Source organism: Triticum dicoccoides, chromosome 5A, assembly GCF_002162155.2.
Source record: "Triticum dicoccoides isolate Atlit2015 ecotype Zavitan chromosome 5A, WEW_v2.0, whole genome shotgun sequence".
NCBI lineage: Eukaryota > Viridiplantae > Streptophyta > Magnoliopsida > Poales > Poaceae > Triticum > Triticum dicoccoides.
In genome coordinates this window covers 335363241-335386057 of record NC_041388.1, presented here as the reverse complement: position 1 = coordinate 335386057, position 22817 = coordinate 335363241, and the positions used below count along the sequence as shown (strand labels likewise).

The following is a 22817-nucleotide window of genomic DNA, read 5'->3' as shown; positions in this document are numbered from 1 at the left end:
CACACAAATTCCTTCTAAATCTAACAGTAGAAAACTCACTCTTGATAAGTTTTGGTACTGAGGAATTAGCACTGAAAGTAAGCAAATGCAATCTAGGGAATTTAATGCACAAAGGATTATCTCCTAACCAAAGATCTTCCCAAAACCTGGTTCTCCTACCATTACCCACAATCCACAATTTTTCTACAATACTTAAAGAAAATAGGCTTCACTTTCATCAAACCTTGCCAGAAGTGTGATTGTCCAGGTCTGGCTTTACACATGGACAGAGTAGTTACCTATATACTTCTTCCTAAGCAAATCTTGCCAGAATCCCTTTTCATTCTCTAATTTCCAAGCCACTTACAGAATAAACAAATATTCATAATAGTAAGATCCACTACACCCAGGCCTTCCATATCTTTAGGTAAGCAAACAGTCTCCCAATTAACTAAATGAACTTTCTTAGTATCTTCACCTTCTTGCTGGAAAAATATTTTCCTATATATATCCATACTGTTATTTGGTCCTTTAGGTAATTCGAACATAGACATCATTAAAAAAGGAATATTGGTCAAACAAGACCTAAGTAAAATTAACCCGCCTCCATATGAATGTAATTTACTTTTCCAAGGACTTACTTTCTTCTCAACTTTCTCTGCAGTAGGATCCTAATCACTATTGCATAATCTTACACAATTAACAGGAATATCTACTTAAAGACTTAAAGGAAAGATATCCTATCGACAATTAAAAATTGTAGTACACTCATTCTGTTTATCTCTAGCATTACCAAAACGCATTACTTCACTTTTATGAAAATTTACCTTTAACCCGGAAATCTGCTCAAAGAGACAAAAATAAACTTAATGTTCTTAGCCCCCTCTAGATCATCTTGAAACAAAAAATGGTGCCTTCTGCATATTGTAACATGCAAATGTACCATCAACTAAATCAGGAGTTAAACCAGTAATTAAACCACTTTCCGGAGCTTTATCTAGTAACACTTTAAGCATATCTATAGCAATGTTAAATAAAATTGGTGACAAGGGGTCACCTTGTCTTAAACCCTTTTTAGTAGGAAGAAAGAACCAATTCGGTCATTGACCATCACTACTACTTTACCTGAGGTAACTGTTTGCATCACCCAATTAATATACTTATCATGAATCCTTCTTTTCCCTTAACAAATCTAAAATGTCCAGTTAATCTTATCGCACGCTTTCTCTAAATATACTTTAAAAAGCATCCATCTTTTTCTTATGTACTTCATGCATGACTTCGTGTAACACCACCAATCCATCTAATACATATCTACCTTTAATAAATGTTGTTTGCACAGGAGTTATAATTTTGTCAGCTACTATACTTGCCCTATTATTAATTACCTTAGTAAATTTAAAAATCACATTAGATAGGCATATAGGTCTATACTATTGTAGTGTTTCGGCCCCCACATAGTTGGGAAGCAGAGTGAGCACTCCATAGTTACATCTAACTAAATCTAGTTTACCATGATAACAATAATTAATCAATTTAAGTAAATCAACACCAGTTACTTCCCAAAAATGTTGATAAAACTCAGCCGCGAAAACATCAGGCACAGGCGCCTTATTATGCTTTATCTGAAAAACTACTTTTTAAATCTACTATAAAGTAAATTCCCTATCTAATAAACTTCTATCAATATCATCTAAAACAAAAGGAAACTCCAAATCGACAGTAACATTAAATTATTAGTAACAGGGCCAAATAAGTTTATAAAAGGATGTGGCATAGTCTAACAAGTCTTTATCCCCTTGCACAACATTATCTATAAAATTAAAGGAAGTTATCCTATTTTTTCTCTTCCTACCACTAGCCCTAGCAATGAAGTAATGAGGGAGTGAATCCCCTTCCAACAGCTCTTTCTTTTTAGATCTCTGCAGCCACATAATCTCTTCTTCTCTAAAAAAAATCTTCCTCTGTTCCTCTAAGTCTTTTCTAAATAAGTAGTTCTCTCTACTTAAACCATTAATATCGCTGTCCTTATTTATATTATCTATCTTCTCAAGTAAAGCTACCCTCTGTTTTTATAGAACCACACATAATTTAAATTCCACTCCTTTAGTTTTTTCCTAATGCATCTAGCTCTATTCTGCCATCTGTCTTGTAAGTTTCTACAACAATATTACTCACCCCAAAGTTTATTAATTTAACCATCTAGATCATCCCGCACCAACTTCGCTAGGTTTGGATCTAACACCCGACACATCTCCCATCACGCGCCGCCACTGTCATCCGCATCTCCCCCCCAACCCTCGATCCCCTCCCACCGACTCCGTCGCGCCGCCGCTCACCCCCGCCCCCCCGCGCGCTCCTACTCGGCCGTGCTGATGGCTCCCCGCCTGCATGGGGATGAGGGGCCCCGCCCGAAGAGGCCGTTGGAGCGCCCTGAGTCCTCTCGCCCTCCGCGCGGCCCTCCCATGCCGGTTAGGGACGGTGCCCGACGGGGGGCCGACAACCGCCGGCTCGCTGACCGGGATGACTGGGCCGCTCCCCGCAGAGCTTGGGCGGTCGCTCTCTACCGGCCGCCCCCCACTCGTGAGGGCACCCATGACGGCCGCCGCGACGCGCGACTCCCTCTGCCTGGTTCCCAGGGGGCGCGACGCCGGGAGGAGGCCGGGCGGCTGCGTGAAGACAACCAGCGACGCAAAGATGAACTCCACTCTGAGCTGCAGCGCCGGCCTGTGTACTCCGCCCCTAGCCGACCCGGTCCGGAGGTGGGTCAGAGCTCGTGCCAAGGCGCCCGGAGTTCCGCGGGTTCGGATGACCGTGCTCGGTATGGATCTGAGGAGCCGGACAGTGCGGACTTGCTCAATTGGCATAGGTCCTCGTCCTGGTCGCCGCGGTACACCCCCCGTTGCACCTCGGAGGAGGCTCCGGGTCCAGTTGGGCCGTCGACAAAGCAGAAGAAGAAGCACTCGGGTGGGCTCAGTGGTCCTACCATCATGGATGGATCGGGGAGGTCGGCCGTCGGGGAGCCGAAGCAGGAGGCCCCGATGATTCCCCCGGCCAGAGCCAGTCGCGCCCGGACCCATGACGAGACGTTGTGCATCAACTGTGGGTGTGTCGGTCACTTCCGTTCGGAGTGCTTGGCGCCCTCCCGGTGCCCTACCACTCTTGCCTACCTGGGGTACGGGGTGGAGGGGGGTGGCTTCTACTATGTGGACGCGACCCTGGAGGACGAACCCGTCCGGCCGCACCTAGCGACGATCACCCTCGTCCCGGACCAGCAGCCACCGCCGTCGGTTGTGGTTACCGCTGAGATTATACGAGCGGAACTGTCAGCGTACATTGGCGATTACAGAGACAACGCCTTCTCTTGGAAAGTCACTGAGACAGCATCGATGGTCTACTCGGTACCCTTCCCTTCTGCTGAGATGCTCAATGTCTGCAGCCACGACCACGTCAAGTGCCCCATCAACAAGTTCATGATCTCAATCCAGAAGGCTGATGCTGAGCCGGACACGGTGGCCCCCCTTGCCCAGGTGTGGATGCTCGTCTACGGGCTCCCGGGTGGGGGCAAGCGCGAGCACATTCTCAAGGCCATCTCGGAGCCGGTGGGCAAGATTCTGACGGTCGATCTGGATTCCTTGGAGGGCGATGGCCCGGCGCGCGTCGAGCTCCTTTGTCAGGCTCCAGCTGATGTGGACGGACTGTCCCTAATCTTCTACTTCAGCAAGAACAAGGGCAAGTGTATCACCTACAAGATCGACCAAGATCCACTGGAGGGGCGACCGGAGGACGAGCCGCCAGCACCGCCGCCGGCTCCACCGGCGGCGGGACAGGACAACGAGGATAGCCTGGACAGCTCCGCGAAGTCGGGGGGTGGGCTTCCGCCGACGGCGTCGACCGAGAGCCGTCGCGCGCCAGTTTCTGCTGGTATGGAGGGCGCTGGACTGCCGGGTGGCTCCACCCTCACCCTTTCTGTTGTAGCGGCATCTTCGCTGGTTCCTGAGCTGGAGGAGGAGACCCTGAGTGCTAGGCTGGATGTTCGCCCGCCGTCCCTGCCGCGCTCCCCTGGGGTGGTGTGCTACTCTCGCTCGCACCGACTCCCCCGTGGCCAGCCCCGGTACCCGGCCTGTACCCTCACCGGCAGTGGCATCCAGACAGAGCGCGCGTCTCTGCCGGTCTCGGACTCTCCTGGGCGGTTGGGTTCCTAAGATCCCGGAGAAGGTGGCCATGCATGCGGCGACATGTGATCTCACCCCAGGTACGACACCCCCCACCTCTGGTCCTTCCTATTCGGGTTCTCGTCTTGTGTTCCTTGATTCGGTCCTGCTCGCATATCTCGGCGATGTTGCTTCAGACTGTGACATTGTATTTCGAGGCGAGAAGGGCCCTCGACTTGAGCAGATCTCAGCCATTTGTGCGAAGGAGAGGTTAGATGGGGCGCTCGCAAAGGCTTGTGCTCGTGCTGAGCAGGGGGCTGTGGACGCCTCGGTCACCACTGACTCTGGGCATAGAGAGCCTGGGGTTGAGTCCTGGCCAAGCCGCATAAGGCTTTGTTCGGTTAATCCCAACCCCATGTGGATTGGAGGGGATTTGCAGAGATTTTGGCTTGCAGGGGATTAATTCCCCCTCAATCCCCTTCAAATCCACCTCAACCGAACAAGCCCTAAGGGTGGCTATCGCTACCCTTTGGAGCCCTATAGAGGGAAGGGCGCTCAGGGATAGGCCGCCCACGCGCCTCCATCCCATCGAGCAGCTGGTGCCGGTGTGTGGAGCTTAGTCCTGGCCATCTCAGGCCCGGCCCTGTCGGCCCACCCAGGCCCGGCCCTAAAATCCAGGGCCTAGGCCCGATGGGCTTGACCGTGGGCCGGGCTTGGGCTTGAGTTTTGAGCCCACTAGCAGGGCCTGGGCAGGCTTGGGCTTTGCATATTGACATTTTAAGGAAGAGGCCCAGCCCACGGCCCTAAGCCCTAAGGACTTTTCAAGGCTTTTTACCAGATGGGCCGGGCTTGGGCTTGAAAAGTAGGCCTGATGGTAGGGCCTGGGAGGGCCTGGGCCTCAATTTTCTGCCATGGGCTTTTTTAGGCCCGGCCCAAGCCCGGCCCATGGCCAGATAAGAGCTAGTGTAGGCATTTCCGCTCGGGAAACCGAGGCCGTGGATGCCCCTACTAGGAAGGGGCGCCGCGGCCGCCCGGCCAAGCAGCCCCCTTCCCCCATCCCGCGAATGGCGGTCGGGCTAGTTTGGCCCCACCCGTGGGGCCTATTAGTCCAACCGTGGTTCCATATGAAGCTCCTATGTTGGAACATACGCGGCTTCGAGAACTTGGGCCGGAGGCGGCAGTTGATTTACTACATCAGGCAGGAGGAGATCGATATTGTAGGTTTGCAGGAGACGATCCGCCAGGACTTCTCCATCCAGAAACTACAGGGGGCTATCCCGACACTTGTTTGCCTGGAGTGGCTGCCCACGATTGGGCTATTTGGGGGCATTCTGCTAGGTGTCCGGGAGGATCTGTTCTCGGTTGTAGACATGGACAGAGGGGAACGACAAAGGAACCTCGGTTGGCAGGTGATCATCGTCTATGGCCCGGCTGATCACGGGCGGTCAGCAGACTTCCTAGCCGAGCTTAAGGATAAGGTGGAACACTGCACCACGCCGGTGGCGGTCGCGGGAGACTTTAACCTTATTAGGCAGGAAGCTGGGAAGAGTTCCCCTAATATAGATCGTCTGTGTATCTGTTTGTTCAACAATTGCATTGCTGATTTGGGGCCAGATTCACGTGGACTAATAAGCAGGTGCACCCTATCCAGAGTGTACTTGATATTGTCCTAGTGTTTGTCCAGTGGGAACTCATGTTTCCATTGTGCTCGCTTAGGGCGTTCACGCGGATCGGCTCGGATCATGCCCCCCTGATGTTCTCCTCAGGGGAAGAGTCACCACCGCGGGTGAGATGCTTCCACTTCGAACTGCCGTGGCTGTTGCAGCCAGGGTTCGTTGAGTTGGTGCGGGACCAATGGGTAGAAGGTCCGACCACCACGCCATGCTCTTTCTGCACTACCGACATATGGCACCACTTCACTAAGGTCACCCGCCAATTCATGCGGGGGTGGGGGGCCAACCTAGGGGCGGACATCAGGGCACGCAAAGGGGCTCTACTGGATCTGATTAAGGCTCTAAATGTGGTGGTTGATTCGACCGGTTTGTAGGTGTCTGATTCCTTTTTCAAATTCCTTACTTTTCTGCAGCATTGGCACCTGCTCTCTAGACAGCGCGACCGTGATCGCCTCGGCCTCATGCTGGATGCGCTTCTGGATTCGGCACGTCGTTTATCATTGTCGTAGGACCGCCTGGCGACTGGCACCAGGTGGCTTTTTTTCTTATTTCTCTCTTGTCTTTTGGGCATGATTGTGCTGTTGCCCCAGCCGTCGTTCTTGTTTCGGACTATGAATGTTGGTTGTATGGACTGTTGCTTTATTTATAATAAAGCGGGGCGAAAGTCTATTTCGAGAGATCAACGAATATAATTCAAACTTAAATGGCCTAGCAATCTTTGGCTGATTTAAACCGAAATCTAGTAGTAGAGGAGCATGTTCAGACAGTGTCATAGGCAAATCATTAACATATAATAAAGGGAACATAGCTTCCCAATCTACACTAACTAAATCTTGTCCAACTTTTCAAAGGTGGGTCCTCATGACCATTACACCAAGTAAATCTCCAACCCGAGAGTTCTACCTCTTTTAATTCACAATTCCAGATAACAGTATCAAAAAGGCGAGACCATTTAGATAAAACTTTCTTCCTATTAATCTCATTACTTTTCCTAATAATATTAAAGTACCCTCCGATAATAACAGGGAAATCTTTATTTCTCAAAACATAAACAAGTTCTACTAAAAAATCTCTTTTATCTTGTTATGAGGAGCACCATAAATATTAATCAAATTCCCAGACTGCTTATCCTCTACCAGCATTTTGATGAAAGAACTCCTAATTTCGTATCTATCACATTATAAAAACCACTATCTACACCGAGTAACATGCCACCAGAGAGGCCTCTAGATGGAACATAAGCCCCGGAAAAATTACGACTACCACTGATGCTGTTAAGCAAATCAATTAACCAAATCAAGTGAGAAAAAAATGGTTCTTAGTTTCCTGTACAGCAACAAATCTCAGTTTATGCTCAAGAATAGCATCTCTAAGGAAATACTTCTTCTCCGGATCCCCCGGCCTTCTGGCATTCCTGAAAAGATCAGCCATTAGAAAAGCTTTTTGGCATTAATATCACTAGAAATTCTACTTCTACTTTTTCCTAAAACAATACCTTTACTGAAAAAATTACCAAATTCCTTTTTATGTAAGAAACTACCCAATCCTACTATATTACTAACCACCTTCTCTATATTGTCATTATCTTGTGGAAAATTCGTTTCTGAGCCCATGCTCAGCTGGACCTGATATCTTCACCATTCAGAATCATGCGGATCTGTGCATCAAACAGTATTTTAAGTTGTATAGAGAAGCGTATGTGCACAAATAAAAGGTGGGCCATTCGCACATTTAAAGCAGGCCTCACTGGCAATTCCTGGATGGCTCGTGACGACGGCCACGGTCTGGGTTCCATCCTGAGCCGTCGTATGTTTGAGATAGAAGACCTGCCGTTCACACAACTGAAGCTGCTACTATATGACGAAGAGTTCAGAACCCCCCCTGTGCGCCTTGCCCTTGAGTTGTTTTTATAAAGAAACGGGCTTCCTCTCTAGCAGTTTTCAAATAACATAGCCATTTCAAATTTTGAAACGCATTCAATTACATTCTGGAGTAACAAGCGTGGAGCACGACTCACAGAACACACCAGAAAATCCTCAACTGCATTCCCCTCATATAGCAACCACAACTACAAATTCATAAGCTTATACACGAGCCAGCAGCCAAGGAATTTCCGTGGCTATTTGTCGTCCTGCCGATACCCCGTTGCTTCTCGGGTGCGGCTAGGCCATGCAGCACATTTACACTTCCGGACATGGCAGCACTGTCTTCCCGGCCAACAGCGCCTGCTGTAGCTACGACAACACCGCCATTTCCATCAGCCGGCCCTCCAGAGACAATCATACGTCTGTCTTCGAACCCCAAACCATCCCTCGTTTACGCCAATGGTGCGCAGCTCACGATAAGAGCCTTCAGACCTTTACGCATGTGCTCATACGCGCACTAGTGTAACCCATCCTGACAAACTCCATTGCCTACTTGTACAACATCGAGTGCCTGCAAGTGAACGACTGATTGATCATTTGATCCTTCTGTAGTAGGCGAGGTGCCCTGGCAGTATGTCCCTGGCATCTCTAGTCCACCTTTTCATAGTATGTGCTGCCGGTATCTCTTCCACGTCGAGGACATCCATTACCTAAAGGAAATCATCGGACATGAGAGACACTTTTGTTTCCAATTCAGAATACAAAGTCCATCCCCTGAGTTCCTCAATTGAAGACATTACGAATTAAACACACTCGACCAACAGCATAGCCTGATAACGTCGCGGCAAAGCATGCCCATATGCCATTCTGTGTTTGTCGAATGACCAGTGTACCTTCCCATTTTTTAACTGCAGAGTAGTTATTATTTTCACAATGCACTGTTATGTATCAACTATTATCTGCTGCCCGAAGTAGTCTAATCAACGATGGGCACTCGCAGCGGCACGATCCACTGTTCTCTGCCTCAGGTTAACCTTCACCATGATATTCAAGTGTTTCAATGCATCAGTACATATAATGACGGCCGCACGAAGGACTGCACTAAATAAGGGGGAAATTATACTCACCGAACAGCCGTAGACGATCTCCTGCATCGACTTCCTCCGTTCATTGTTCGTTCTACTCTTATCATACCTAATGCCAATCCTACCTCCCAGGAATATAGGTTGTAAATTCATAGGCTTCACATAACGAGTCAAAGCTTAATCCCAGCTCAGGCTTAATCACACTCTTACTTGGCTGTTTTGTGAACTTCCTGATCGGTTGCGATAACACACTTATTTGCAATGGGCAGAGGATTGTGTCAGGTGGAGCACTGCCCAGCTGTAGCCTGATATAATTTGACAGCGTTTGTCAAAATCATGCAAGTCTTCGTCCAAATTTCTGGCTAAACTGTATCTACATTGCAAATGTTTAAAACAAACAAACGAATTCAGATAATTTTTCTCCTCTACCCATTCCAACCAGGAAAGCTAATTTGACATCCACAACCATTTTTCAAACGACCACACATTTTTTTTTCTCGAATACGCACAAGCATGCGTATCATATATTGATAGAAGAAAGGGTGAAGAGACCCATCCACAGTTTGAGTACAATGCCAAAAGGCAAAAACACACCACGCTAATCCCTGGGATTAGAACCACACCTACTACAGACGAGAATGAGAGAACTTGCCTTGCCCTATCCCTAGCCAAGAAAGCAAAGAAGATGGGGCACCGAGCAAACAGGCCGCGTCACTACCGTTGCAAGCAACATCCAAGCCACACTGACAACTACAGAACTAACTAGATCAACGTACCTCCCACCACTAGTGCCTAGAAGAGTCGGCTGGTGGATGGCAGAACCTAGCCGGGCCTGAAGAAGAAGACGCGCAGGATGCGCCGCGATGGCATACATAGCGCCCTAGAGGCCCATGTCCCAAGGGGCAACCCACACCAAAAGCAAGACGCTCCAAACTCTAGCTCCGAGGACTCCGCGAGCAGCCAAGGCGGCGCCTTCATGAAGGTAACGACGCCGTGACGCCGCCGTCGCCTGTTCCGAAGGGCCGGAACAAGGGTTTCCCCCGGAGCTCGAGGAGGGACATGATCAGGACCATGGCAGCGCCCCAAGAAGGAAACGGCACCCACAGGCGTCGTCGCTGCCAGCATCGGCAAGCCGTGCGGAGATTTCGCCCCGTCCATGAACAAAGTCCAAACCACCGGAGCCACGACCAGGGAGTAGATTGCCGGGTGAGTTCACCGCTACAGGAAGGCGAGAGACACTCATCAACGTTGCAGAGAGGTGACACCGGACGCCGCCGGCCTCCCCTCCACCAACAGCGACCACGACCGACCGTCCTCAAAGTATGAGGCGGATCCGTCGGACCACCACCCAGAGCCGGCGCTCTGGCATCCCGAATCCACAGCAGGCCGCGTAGCCTACCGGAATCCCACCGTCGAGCGCGCCGACCGTCGGACAGAGCCAACCTTGAGCATCGCCGGCACCACACCACCACCACCAACCATCCTCAACCACGCCGGAAAAGGGAGCAACCCAGGCGCGCAACCACCACCGCTCGGGGCCGCCGGCCGGCGCCCGAGCCCACACCACCCGGAGGAAACCGGATCTGGGTCGGATGCCCGAGATCCGTCGCCACCAGCCGCCAAGGCCGCCCCCCACGCTGCCCCTGCAGCCGTGGCGGCACAGCCACCGCCGGAGTCCCCTGGGGCCGCCGCCCCAGCATCCCGCATCCACCGCGCCGTCGGACGCCCAGGGGCGCCGTCGCGCCGCAGCCGGAGGCCTCCTCGCAAGGAACGCAGGCGAGCCCGCCACCGCCGTCAGCCAAGTGAGCTTCGCTCGCCGGCCTCCTCCGGCGGCGGCGGGGAGAGGAGAGTCGGGGGCGGCGGCGGCTAGGGTTCGCCCGAGCCGCCCCCCTGGAGGCAGCGCGGGCGACGGGCACCTTCCAGCGAACAATAGTGACAGTGCTCCTAACGACCACACATTTGAGAATTGTCAACTTAAGAATACTCAAGGGATACTGAAGCACTGCATCAACTAAATTTATGAGCATGCACCGCAAACTAATTCGCTGTGACAACTAGCTTTTTCAATCAAGAAGCCGTAATTAACAATAGGCCCTAACCTTTTCGTCCAGCCCGGAGCCTCCGGGTTTACTTTCCCGGTTGAATGGGCGGACTGTGTTGGCAAGCTGTTCTTCCTTCACCTAGCATGGAAACCACTTCTCTGCGGGCTGCGGTCATGGACCTCCCGGGCGTAGCCGCATGCACACTTCGAGCCACTTTCCATGCCGGAATCGGTCCGCCGTGCGGCAAGCGGAAAAAAATTCCGGGCAGACCGGTTGTAAACGGGCTCCCGTGCGTACCTAGGGGATCTGCTGCCACGTGTCCTTCCGATGCATCGCACGTCAATCATTCGCCCACTCCTGACTGCCTCCTTCGGCTCGTTTGTATCCCCTCCCTCGGCTCCAAAGCCTGCGACTTGTGCTTCGGCGGACATGGCGGACGAACCATCTGCTCCTGAGATCATGCTGCCATGGCGGACGACCCATCCGCTCTCCAACACTCAACCATCTCCGCCGCCGCCGTCTCCAGGTCCAGCTGATACACCCGCGCCTCCCTTTGCCTCCTCCCCGGTGTTGGACAAGTCAGTGCATACACATAGAATCATAGATCATATACGCACAGAAAAAGATGGACGCATCAAGCAAGCATTATAAGATGAGAAAAGGATGTTTTTGGTCCCTCAAGTTCCCAGAAAGTCTAGACTTGGTCCCTCAAGATTTTTTGGTCTACTTTTGGTCCCTCAAGTTTCAAAACCGGATAAGTTTGGTCCTAAACCAGATTTTGAGGGCGTTGACAGGGTCAAAACCGCCCGATGAACAGTAAATGCGAATTTTTTTCCAAAAAAACTTCAAAAAAAACTGAAATTTTTTGGGGTTCAATATGCTTACATGCGCAAGGTGTGCCCAAATTTTCATGCTCTTTCGACACTCGAGGAGCTCGTGGCAAAAAAATATCTGCATGATGAATAGTAAATTCAAAAAAATAATCAAAACAAAACCTAAAATTACTGAAATGTTTTGGGATCTAATATGCTTACAAGCGGAAAGACTACAAAATTTTGATCGCGCCTTCCGCATGTAAGCATATTGGACCCCAAAAAATTTCAGAATTTTTTTATTTTGTTTTGAATTTTTTTAATTTACTATTCATCAAGCAGATATTTTTGTTTTTTTTCACGAGCTCCTGGAGTGTCGAAAGAGCACGAAAATTTGGGCGCACCTTGCGCATGTAAGCATATTGAACCCCAAAAAATTTCAGATTTTTTTGAAGTTTGTTTGGAAAAAATTTGCATTTACTGTTCATTGGGCGGTTTTGACCCGGTCAACGCCCTCAAAATCTGGTTTAAGACTAAACTTATCCGGTTTTGAAACTTGAGGGACCAAAAGTAGACCCAAAAATCTTGAGGGACCAAGTCTAGACTTTCTGGGAACTTGAGGGACCAAAAACACACTTTTTTCTTATAAGATCAATCCGGCATCAATTTTACATAAGACACGCGTCATAATCATCAATTTCGATGTAATACAAACTGTAAAATTACTCGTCACATACAGCCGTACATCCACACCTCCTTCACACTCGTACGTCCAGACGCCATTCGCCGGTGGCGTCGATGCATGTGCTCATGGCAGCGGGTTGCCCAGCTTGCCGATGGGAGTCTTCCAGCTTCCACGGTCGCCCCCCCCCCCAGGCTCTCGTGTCGCCCTCCACGGGCGACCCGAGAGCGAACAACCCTAGCTGCCGTCTGTCCCTCCTTACCACCCCTCCTCTCCCCGCCGCCACCTGAGGCGCACGCCAGCGCTGCTGTGCGTCCGCCGGTGAAGGTGGTGGCGAGGCCCTGCTGCCTTGCGTCGTCGCAGGGGGCGTCGGAAGTCGGGGCGGCGGCCCTGAGCGGGATGACGGCGTCGACCTCTCCAATGGGTGGCGCTGCGGGTGTTGCCCGTCCCTGGTGGCCGCGTGGGTGGCGCTAGGGCGGCAGAGGCTTCTCGCGGCGGGGTCTGCTCCGGCGGCCGCGCCAGATCTGGATCTCGGCGCCTCTCTGTCAGCTTCCCCTGCCCTCGCCGTCTCTGCTCTGCCTTCCCATGGTCGCCGAGGCAGGATGGTTTCGCGGGCGTGGTGGTGGGAGGTCTGGGAAGGGGGAAACCCCTGGTCAACCTCGCGTCGACCTCGTTGTTGACGGTGGTGTTTCTGTTCTGTCTTCCCTCTTGAGGGGATGCTCGATCTCCCCCCTCCCCCACCGCCTCCTCCCCAATTCCCCTGGTGAAAACCTTGGCTGAGCCTGGCCGGGCGCCGGCGGCGCTATGGCGTCGTGAACCTTCCTGGAGGCGGCGTCTTGGGGTGGGTGGGGATGTGGGCCTGCTCTGTGGTGTTGTGCGTCGGTGGCGGATGTGTGCAAGCTTCAGGGTCACCGGTGGTGTTGGTGGTGAAGGCGTGAGTCTGCAATCTCCTGTGGCTCCCTGCTGAGTTACTCCGCGGACTGCTGACCGGCGATACGGTGCCCTGCGCTTGGGCGAAGGGAGATAGTGGTCTCCCTCCAGCAGCGGGTGTGGTGAGTTGTGGTCTCTCCATCGTCGCGGCTCGGTCGACTCTGCAGCATGGCATGTGCTCTCTCTGCGGCTGCGTGTTCCTTGTTGTGCATCGCCCGGTCTGTTCTTGTTGTTTTCTTCAGATGCCAATTCAATCTGCGAGGAGTCTCCCTTAGGCTTTGATCAAGATGCTTCATTTGTTAGCAGGTGTAATTGTCCCCTCTGCTCTGTAGTAGTGCCGATTGCTCCTTACTTGTAATTTTTCAGCTTGCTCTCAAGCTAGGTTCTTTTCTTTCACAACACCATTGTACCGTAGTCAGTTGATGGCTTCATTAATTTGAAGTCGGGCTGATGGTCTTTTCTCTAAAAAAAGTCTTCCAGCTTCCCCGTGTGATGCTGTCGTCAATTTCAATCGATGTGCGCCAGATCCGCGCGATCTGTAGTCTTCCCCGACGACATCTTGCAGGCGATGGTGACGGTGAGTAGGCCGTGTCGACGGTGGAGGCCACGCCGCAGCCGATGACGGGGGGATCGAGGAAAGTGCCGCCGCCGCCACTCTGCTCGCCAGATCCATTGTAATCGTGGGCTTCCTGAGCCGCCTGAGCCGAGGAACAGTGAGCCGAGGGGAAACGAGCTGGGAACATTACGATCGGGAGCCGAGCGACCACTGCCGAGCCGACGGAAGATGCGTCTAGAGTGTGCCGTCCGATTTTCTGGCTGGACACGTGGCAGCTGATGGCTCTGGGTACGCACGGATGGAGGTTTACAACCGGTCGCCATGGAATTTTTTTCCGCGTCAAGCACGGCAAGGGGCACCGGATCTGGATGCTCTAGATTGTCTGCAAACTCGCAGTGGAAATCTAGTACCGAATCATCTCCAAATCAGTTTACCATGGCTAAAACATAACACAAACGAGGACCAAGCCAAGATTTTTTGAGCACCTGTCGACTGGATCCAACAGGAATTCCAAGCCGTCGGCATCCATGATCTCGCCTTGGTTGGATCCAATCGCCGCCGCCTCCATGGATCTAAACGGCCTGCTACGACTTGCTCGTCAATGAGACAACCTAGACTGGAACCAACGTACTGTGCCATGGCTCATCTCAGCGGGGGACGTCCTGTGCTACGCTCAGCTCTCCGCCGTCACGGAGTAAGCCCGCGCCGTCTACGGCCGCCCCTACGAGGCTACGACCCGCACTGTACCACACCGTATTGCATCTGTATTTTATTTTCCCATCGAGCTAGCTCTGTTCCCACTGACACACTGCTCCAGATCCCAACACACTTTCCAACGTCCGAGATATCATGTGCAGCTCAGCTCGGGCACCAAATCGCCCCTTCCTTATCTTGTTCACTATCATCATTATCAGTGCAAAAAGTATGCTCAGCCTCTTTATCTTGCACATCAGCAGCATCTACTTCTTTACTGTGTTTCTGCTCATCTAATGCTTTACTTCTAAAAATGTCAAATCTAGCTTTTTTTATAAATGTTTAATCACTTGCACATTATCATCTACCTCCACTGCGTTTTGTCCTAATTTAATCCCTACACCAGCAGCTATAGTGTACTTTCCAATTTATCTCTAGCAGTATTTAGAACAGAAGGTGTAATCTCATTACCTGGGAGCACCTTCAGATTCTTCAACACCGCCTTTAGGGTTCTCCTCCTATCTTCATCCACCACATTGTCCTTAATCCTCATTGTTTCCTTCCCCATCCTAACAACATTCTCTATGCCAAAATGCACGCTAGTACATTCATATGATTGCATCTCAGGTTGTGAGTCAGGCACTGTTGAAATATGAGATGGGCCTAGAGCCCATATGACAATTTCAGATTTGATCTCTAAGGGCCAATGTAGGTGGCATGACAAGGTGGTGGGAAGTTTAGTCCCACCCCGGAAGTGGAAGGAGAGTTGGAGTGGTTTATAAGGGATTCTCTTCCTCATGCTATTGGAGCTTGAGAAGAGATGAGGCCCTCGCGCACTCCTCCTCGCCACGCCACGCCACGCCACGCCACGCCACGCCACAGGAACGGAGAGTTTTTAACAGGTGGGATCACGATCTAAGACGTCGGATCGTGGGCTACCGACTTGGACGTGGGTTCAGCCCACGTCTCTCCACGCGCAGCCGCACATATATATGTGGGGAGCTGTCAACCCTAGCCGCCACGAAACAGAACGCATCTCCACCTCCACGCCCACGTCGTTCCTCTGCTGCTGCTGCCGCCCGCGACTCCGTCCCGTTCACCACGTACACGGTTGACGGGAGAGCAGGCCTCCAAAACCCCGCCTCTCCGGATCCTGTACGGGAGAGGGGCGATTAGGTTTTTGGGTAGCGACTACGCGACTGCTCGCTTCTGTTCATCTACGTCCACATCACCTTCGTCATCACCATGTCGACCGACGCCGACCGTGCCGCCGCCGAGGATGCCGCGGCTACTGCCGCCGCCACCGCCACCGCCACCGCATGGCCGATTGGAGGGTATACATCGTTTATCCCTCTCATGTTTCTTTCTATTGTAGCAGTACTAGCGATATGCGTAGATGTTTCTACTATATGCGTAGTACGTGCTCTGTTAGATCGTAACCAGTGTGTTATCAATACTGTCAATGCCATGCTCATGATTTATTCATGGATTAATTTAATCGAAAAACTGCCTATTTTCTTATCAATCCAAAAACCTAATATGTGTACGAGTTTTTCGAATTCTGGTTTTGCTGCTGCATTGAAACCGTCGCCGTTTACGGGGACGTACTTTAAGCGTTGGCAGACTAAAACCACCTTATGGCTCAATTCCATGAACGTGTTCTGGGTCGCTGGTGTGACTCCCACAGGAACGATCGCTCCTGATCAGGAGAAGGCGTTCAAGGAGGCCACTGTCGTGTTCCTCGGGGCAGTTCTGAGCGTGATTGGAGATAAGCTGGTTGACGCATATTTGCATGTGCGGTCTGCCAAGGACTTGTGGGAGGCGCTCGAATCTAAGTTCGGGGCTACCGATGCAGGGAGCAAGATGTATATTATAGAGCAGTTCCATGATTACAAGATGGTTGAAAACTGTCCTGTATTGGAGCAGACTCATGAGATAATATGCATTGTTAAGGAGCTTGAGCTTCTTAAGTGCGAGTTACCGGGCAAGTTTGTCGCGGGCTGCATAATCGCTAAGCTTCCCAATTCCTGGAGGAACTTTGCCACCACTCTGAAACATCAGAGGCGTGAATTCTCTGTGGAGGATGTCATTGGCCATCTGAGTGTTGAGCAGAATTCAAGGGCAAAGGACTCGCACGGAAAAGGGGTCGAAGGAACTTCTGTGGCCAACATGGTGCATCAGAAGAACCCCAATTCCCACAAGCCCAAGGGAAATAACGGTGTCCAACAGAGTGCCCACTTTAAGAAGAAGGGTAAGAAGACCTTCAAGAAGAACAAGAAGGATGAGGGCTGCTTTACTTGTGGTTCGATTGAACATTGGGCCAACAAGTGCCCAAACAAGTATAAGAAGCAAGGGCAGGACTCCAAGTCTGTCAATATGATTGTGAGCAACAATGAGAGTGGTGCATCTGGGTATGGTAATTTATTTGTTGTATTTTCAGTTTGGCCGCCCACCGATTGGTGGGTCGACACAGGTGCATGTGTTCATGTGTGTGCTGACATTTCATTGTTTTCTTCTTACCAGGCCACAGGTCACGGGTCCGTACTGATGGGGAATGGCGCGAGTGCTTCTGTTCTTGGTGTTGGCACGGTCGATCTGAAGTTTACTTCGGGAAGGATCGTGTAGCTGAAGAACGTGCAGCATGTCCCCGCCATCAAGAAGAACCTCGTTAGTGGCTCCCTTCTATGTAAAGAAGGGTTTAAGTTGGTATTCGAGTCTAATAAATTAGTTGTTACGAAATATGGACTATTTGTTGGAAAGGGTTATGAATGCGGAGGCATGTTCCGCCTTTCTCTTGCAGATCTATGTAATAAAGTCGTGAACAATATTTATTTGAGTGTTAATGAATCTGAAGTATGGCATTCACGTCTTTGTCACATTAGTTTCGGTGTTATGACGCGGCTAGCAAAATCGAATTTAATCCTGAGTTTCACTTTAGCCAAAGGTTCTAAGTGCCATTCGTGTGTGCAATCTAAGCAACCTCACAAGCCTCAAAAGGCAGCAGAGGAGAGACACTTGGCGCCACTGGAACTCATACATTCTGATCTTTGTGAGATGAATGGTGTGTTGACTAAAGGTGGAAATAAAATTTTCATGACTTTGATAGATGATTCCACTAGATATTGCTATGTGTATCTGTTAAATACTAAAGATGAGGCTCTACACTACTTCAAAATCTATAAGGCAGAAGTTGAGAATCAACTTGAAAAGAAAATTAAACGAGTCCGGTCAGATCATGATGGAGAGTACTTCTCGAAAGAGTTTGATGCCTTTTGTGCGGAACACGATATTATTCACGAGAGGACGCCTCCCTACTCACCCAGTCAAACGGGGTTGCCGAGCGGAAAAACCGCACTCTAACTGATTTGGTTAACGCCATGTTAGATACGTCGGGTTTATCCAAGGCATGGTGGGGGAGGCTATAATGACATCCTGTCATGTCCTGAATAAAGTTCCGACAAAGGATAACGAGATCACTCCTTACGAGAAGTGGACCAAGAGAAGGACAACACTCTCGTACTTACGTACCTGGGGCTGCTTGGCGAAAGTTAATGTGTCGATCCCCAAAAAGCGTAAGCTTGGACCAAAGACTGTGGACTATATTAATTTGGGCTACGCTATGAATAGTGTTGGCTATAGATTTCTAGTAGTGAAATCTGAGGTACCTGACATGAAAGTCGGTACAATTATGGAGTCTAAAGATGCTACATTCTTTGAGGACATTTTTCCCATGAGAGATGTACAAAGCACTTCTAGACAGGAATCTGAGGAGACTCCTGAACCTGCCATTCCGATGGAATATTATAATCAAACACATGATGAAAATCCTGAGGAGGATAATGAGGAATCCCTTGGTAGGGGCAAGAGACAAAGGACTGTAAAGACCTTTGGTGATGATTTCTTCATATACCTCGTGGAGGATAATCCCACTTCTATTTCAGAAGCATATGCATCTCCAGAAGCTGACTACTGGAAGGATGCAGCCCGTAGCAAGATGGATTCCATCATGGCTAACGGGACTTGGGAGCTTACTGAACGTCCTTATGGTTGCAAAACATTGGGGTGCAAGTGGGTGTTCAAGAAGAAGCTTAGGCCCGATGGTACGATAGAAAAGTACAAGGCTAGGCTTGTGGCCAAGGGCTACGCCCAGAAAGAAGAAGAAGATTTCTTCGACACTTATTCACCTGTGGCCAGACTGACCACCATTCGAGTATTACTTTCGTTGGCGGCCTCGCATGGTCTTCTCATTCATCAGATGGATGTTAAGACGGCTTTCCTGAACGGAGAGCTAAAGGAGGAAATCTATATGCAACAGCCTGATGGCTTTGTGATGGATGGTCAGGAAGGAAAGGTGTGTAAGTTGGTGAAATCTTTGTATGGCCTGAGACAAGCGCCTAAGCAATGGCATGACAAGTTTAATGAAACGTTGACATTTGTTGGCTTTGTTGTTAATGAGGCTGACAAATGTGTATACTATCGCTATGGTGAGGGCGAAGGAGTTATACTGTGTTTTTATGTTGATGACATACTGATATTTGGGACTAATCTCAAGTTGATCGAGGAAGTTAAGTCTTTCCTATCTCAGAACTTTGAGATGAAGGACCTTGGAGTGGCTGATGTTATCTTGAACATCAAGCTATTGAGAGATGATGAGGGTGGGATTACACTTTTGCAATCCCATTATGTTGAGAAGGTGTTGAGTCGTTTGGATATTCGGACTGCAAACCATCTCAAACACCATATGATTCTAGTGTGCTGATTCGAAAGTCTAAAGGCACAGCTATAGATCAATTGAGATACTCTCAGATTGTTGGTTCACTACAGTATCTAGCGGCCGCAACGAGGCCTGACGTCGCATTTGCTATTAGCAAACTGAGCCGATTTGTTTCCAAACCGGGTGATGTACATTGGCATGCTCTTGAGAGAGTTATGCGCTATCTGAAAGGTACTATGAACTATTGACTTCACTATACCGGATACCCGTCGGTACTTGAAGGGTATAGTGATGCGAATTGGATCTCTGATGCTGATGAGATGAAGGCCACAACTGGGTATATATTTACTCTTGGAGGTGGTGCTGTTTCCTGGAAGTCTTGCAAGCAAACGATCTTAACAAGATCGACAATGGAAGCAGAATTAACAGCATTAGACACATCGGGTGGTGAAGCAAAATGGCTTCGAGATCTGTTGATGGACTTGCCAGTGGTTGAGAAGCCGGTTCCGGCCATCCTTATGAACTGTGGCAATCAAACAGTTATTGTCAAGGTGAAGAGTTCAAAGGACAACATGAAGTCCAACAAACACATAAGAATGAGATTGAAAGCTGTCAGAAAATTGAGGAACTCCGAAGTGATAGCGTTGGATTATATTCAAACGGCTAAGAATCTGGCAGATCCCTTTACTAAAGGGCTATCACGTGTTGTGATAGATAACGCATCAAGGGAGATGGGTATGAGACCCACATGAGTTGCCATGGTAGTAACCCAACCTATGTGATCGGAGATCCCGTGAAGTAGGACCTGGGAAAACAAGCAAGTGGTGAATTGAGGAGAGTAACTTTACTAACCCACTCCGTTGGAGATGCAATACTCTCGGAAACTGTATGGAAGGATGACTACTGTCTTAATGTGTTCCAAGGCTTATATGCATAAGCAAGATGCTATCCTACAGAGCGATCTTTGGAGGAACACACCTATATGAGCCCGACTGCTGGTCACAGTCTATGAGATTGGGGTGATCTCTAGCAAGCTCATGAACATGCCAGGAGTGTGACTAATATGCTCCACCCGAGGGGTCGGCCTTCGGCAGCCTCGTATCAGTGAGACTTATGGTGAAACTTCTTGACGCCAAACTGACAATTCAAGGCGTAGTCCATTGTTCAGTTGTGAAGGAGTGTAACTACTTGGTCTAGGTGGAGCTCGACCTTAATCGGTCTCCACTGAGATGCTGGTATATCAAAACAGCGTTTGGAACAAAGGACAAACTGGGCCCCTGAGATCTGGTGGGGGATTGTTGAAATATGAGATGGGCCTAGAGCCCATATGACAATTTCAGATTTGATCTCTAAGGGCCCATGTAGGTGGCATGACAAGGTGGTGGGAAGTTTAGTCCCACCCCGGAAGTGGAAGGGGAGTTGGAGTGGTTTATAAGGGATTCTCTTCCTCATGCTATTGGAGCTTGAGAAGAGATGAGGCCCTCGCGCACTCCTCCTCCTTCGCTCGCCACGCCACGCCACGCCACGCCACGCCACGCCACGCCACGACGCAGGTTGCGGGATTGAGCCGAGCCGAGCTCACTCCTATGCGCTTCTTTTTGCCGGTCAGGAACGGAGAGTCTTTGACAGGTGGGGCCACGATCTGAGACGTCGGATCATGGGCTACCGACTTGGACGTGGGTTCAGCCCACGTCTCTCCACGCGCAGCCGCACATATATATGTGGGGAGCTGCCAACCCTACCCGCCATGAAACAGAACGCATCTCCGCCTCCACGCCCACGTCGTTCCTCTGCTGCTGCTGCCGCCGGCGACTCCGTCCCGTTCACCGCGTACACGGTTGACGGGAGAGCAGGCCTCCGAAACCCCGCCTCTCCGGATCCTGTACGGGAGAGGGGCGATTAGGTTTTTGGGTAGCGACTACGCGACTGCTCGCTTCTGTTCATCTACGTCCACATCACCTTCGTCATCACCATGTCGACCGATGCCGACCGTGCCGCCGCTGAGAAGGCCGAGGCCGACAAGAAGGCCGCCGAGGATGCCGCGGCTACTGCCGCCGCCACCGCCGCCGCATGGCCGATTGGAGGGTATACATCGTTTATCCCTCTCATGTTTCTTTCTATTGTAGCAGTACTAGCGATATGCGTAGATGTTTCTACTATATGTGTAGTACGTGCTCTGTTAGATCGTAACCAGTGTGTTATCAATACTGTCAATGTCATGCTCATGATCTATTCATGGATTAATTTAATCGAAAAACTGCCTATTTTCTTATCAGGCACTTCTTCAGGATTTTTGTACTCCTCCTCGATCCTCTTCTCCATCATTGCTTGTGTTTCAGGGCCCAGCTACTCCTTTTCCCTCTGCCTTTCCAACTCATCATTAGTTCATTAGTAAAGTTAACTTGCTCTTGTGAGTATCCATCGTTCTGAAAATCCATATAGCAGCATCTTCAGCATGTTTCTCATTGCTTTCTACAAGTCCTTTAGAAATTTGCAATTCATTGGCCCTGTTTGGATCCCAGGGCTAGAGCTACTTTGAGCTACTTGGGGCTGAACTAATTCTTGAAGTATCCAAACACATGGGCTAGTTTGAGTTAGATTGGAACTAACCCACCAAAAAAACTATCCTTGTGAAGGGGTGCTAATTGGAGCTAGTTGTGGTGGGGCCCTAAAAATATTCTTTTTCTAGAGTCAAATGATTGAAAAAAGTGCATTTATTTTCAAACTTACCCTCTCATCCAAACACCACCAAAGGCTAGAGTTAGTTTAAGGTTAGTCTAGAGTTAGAAAATAACTCTAACCTCTAACCAGGTTAGAGTATCCAAACAGGGCCATTGTTCTCTTTCTCCATTTTCTGCTTTTCTAACATCTCCTCCTTGAGTTGCATCTCCTTCTCTAGCTCTGACAAACTAACATGTTGCTGCTGTTTCTCTCTGTCCCCCTCAGCAGTCATGTCAACATCCTGCATACTTCTAGAACTCGGCCCCACATCAGTTTCACCGTTTCTGTTCTTCTTTGCAGTTCTGTCCTCAGATCTTTTATGCATACTATCCTCAGCTCCAACACTTGGCCTAACCTCTATGCGTGAATTTATAATTGTGCGCAAATTGACCAGTAGTACCACCTAGCAGAGGGATCTGACTGTGCCAGGGTTGTAGGTGAGGGGGATGCAAACCGTGCGGAGGTCCCTGCTGCCGCGAGCTGCAGCCGTGGTCGAATCCAAACAGAGTACCGCTTCTAAGAAGAGGGAAGGAAGGATCAACGGCGACCTCGTATCTCACTCCTTCAGCCGGATGCCGGAATATGCGTATTGGCTTGGAAACCTGAAAGTCTGTTTGCCTGAAAGATAACAGGGAAGAAAGCGAAAGATAGTACTCCCTGAGTGTATCATTCAGAAAGAGGCTCATGATCCCTGTGTGTATTATGTTGGCCATTATCTGAAGCAAAAGTTATTGCGCTGTTAAATTCGTGTGCTCAGTAGGAACATAGCAGATGGAGGTTTGAGTTTGACTGTAGCTCATCTCGCGACGATCTTTTGCAAATCAAGCATACTATTGCTGAACATTATCATGTCCAAATCTTCATAAGAAGCCGGTTTAATTAGGCCCTAAGCAAAAATTGTTAGGGCATTT

The 22817-nt window shown here is 49.8% G+C and overlaps 1 protein-coding gene and 2 long non-coding RNA genes across 3 annotated transcripts in view; 1 reads left to right on the top strand and 2 right to left on the bottom strand.

Moving 5' to 3' along the window:
- Positions 1 to 3048, bottom strand: part of LOC119301342 — an 11931-nt gene extending 8883 nt beyond the window's left edge. Inside the window, exon 1 of the long non-coding RNA XR_005147019.1 lies at positions 2966 to 3048. This is a non-coding gene — a long non-coding RNA (uncharacterized LOC119301342). The remainder of the gene's footprint in view (positions 1 to 2965) is intronic.
- On the top strand, positions 2997 to 6483 carry LOC119301341. Its single transcript, XM_037578296.1, has 2 exons — positions 2997 to 4234; positions 6220 to 6483. The coding sequence occupies exon 1, from the start codon at positions 3021 to 3023 to the stop codon at positions 4182 to 4184; it is 1164 nt and encodes a 387-aa protein (XP_037434193.1). The 5' UTR covers positions 2997 to 3020; the 3' UTR covers positions 4185 to 4234; positions 6220 to 6483.
- Positions 6484 to 9253: 2770 nt separating this feature from the next.
- Positions 9254 to 11024, bottom strand: LOC119301340. Its single transcript, XR_005147018.1, has 2 exons — positions 10856 to 11024; positions 9254 to 10700 (listed from the first exon to the last, which is right to left on the bottom strand). It is a non-coding gene; the product is annotated as an uncharacterized LOC119301340 (long non-coding RNA).
- Between the last annotated feature and the right edge of the window lie 11793 nt (positions 11025 to 22817).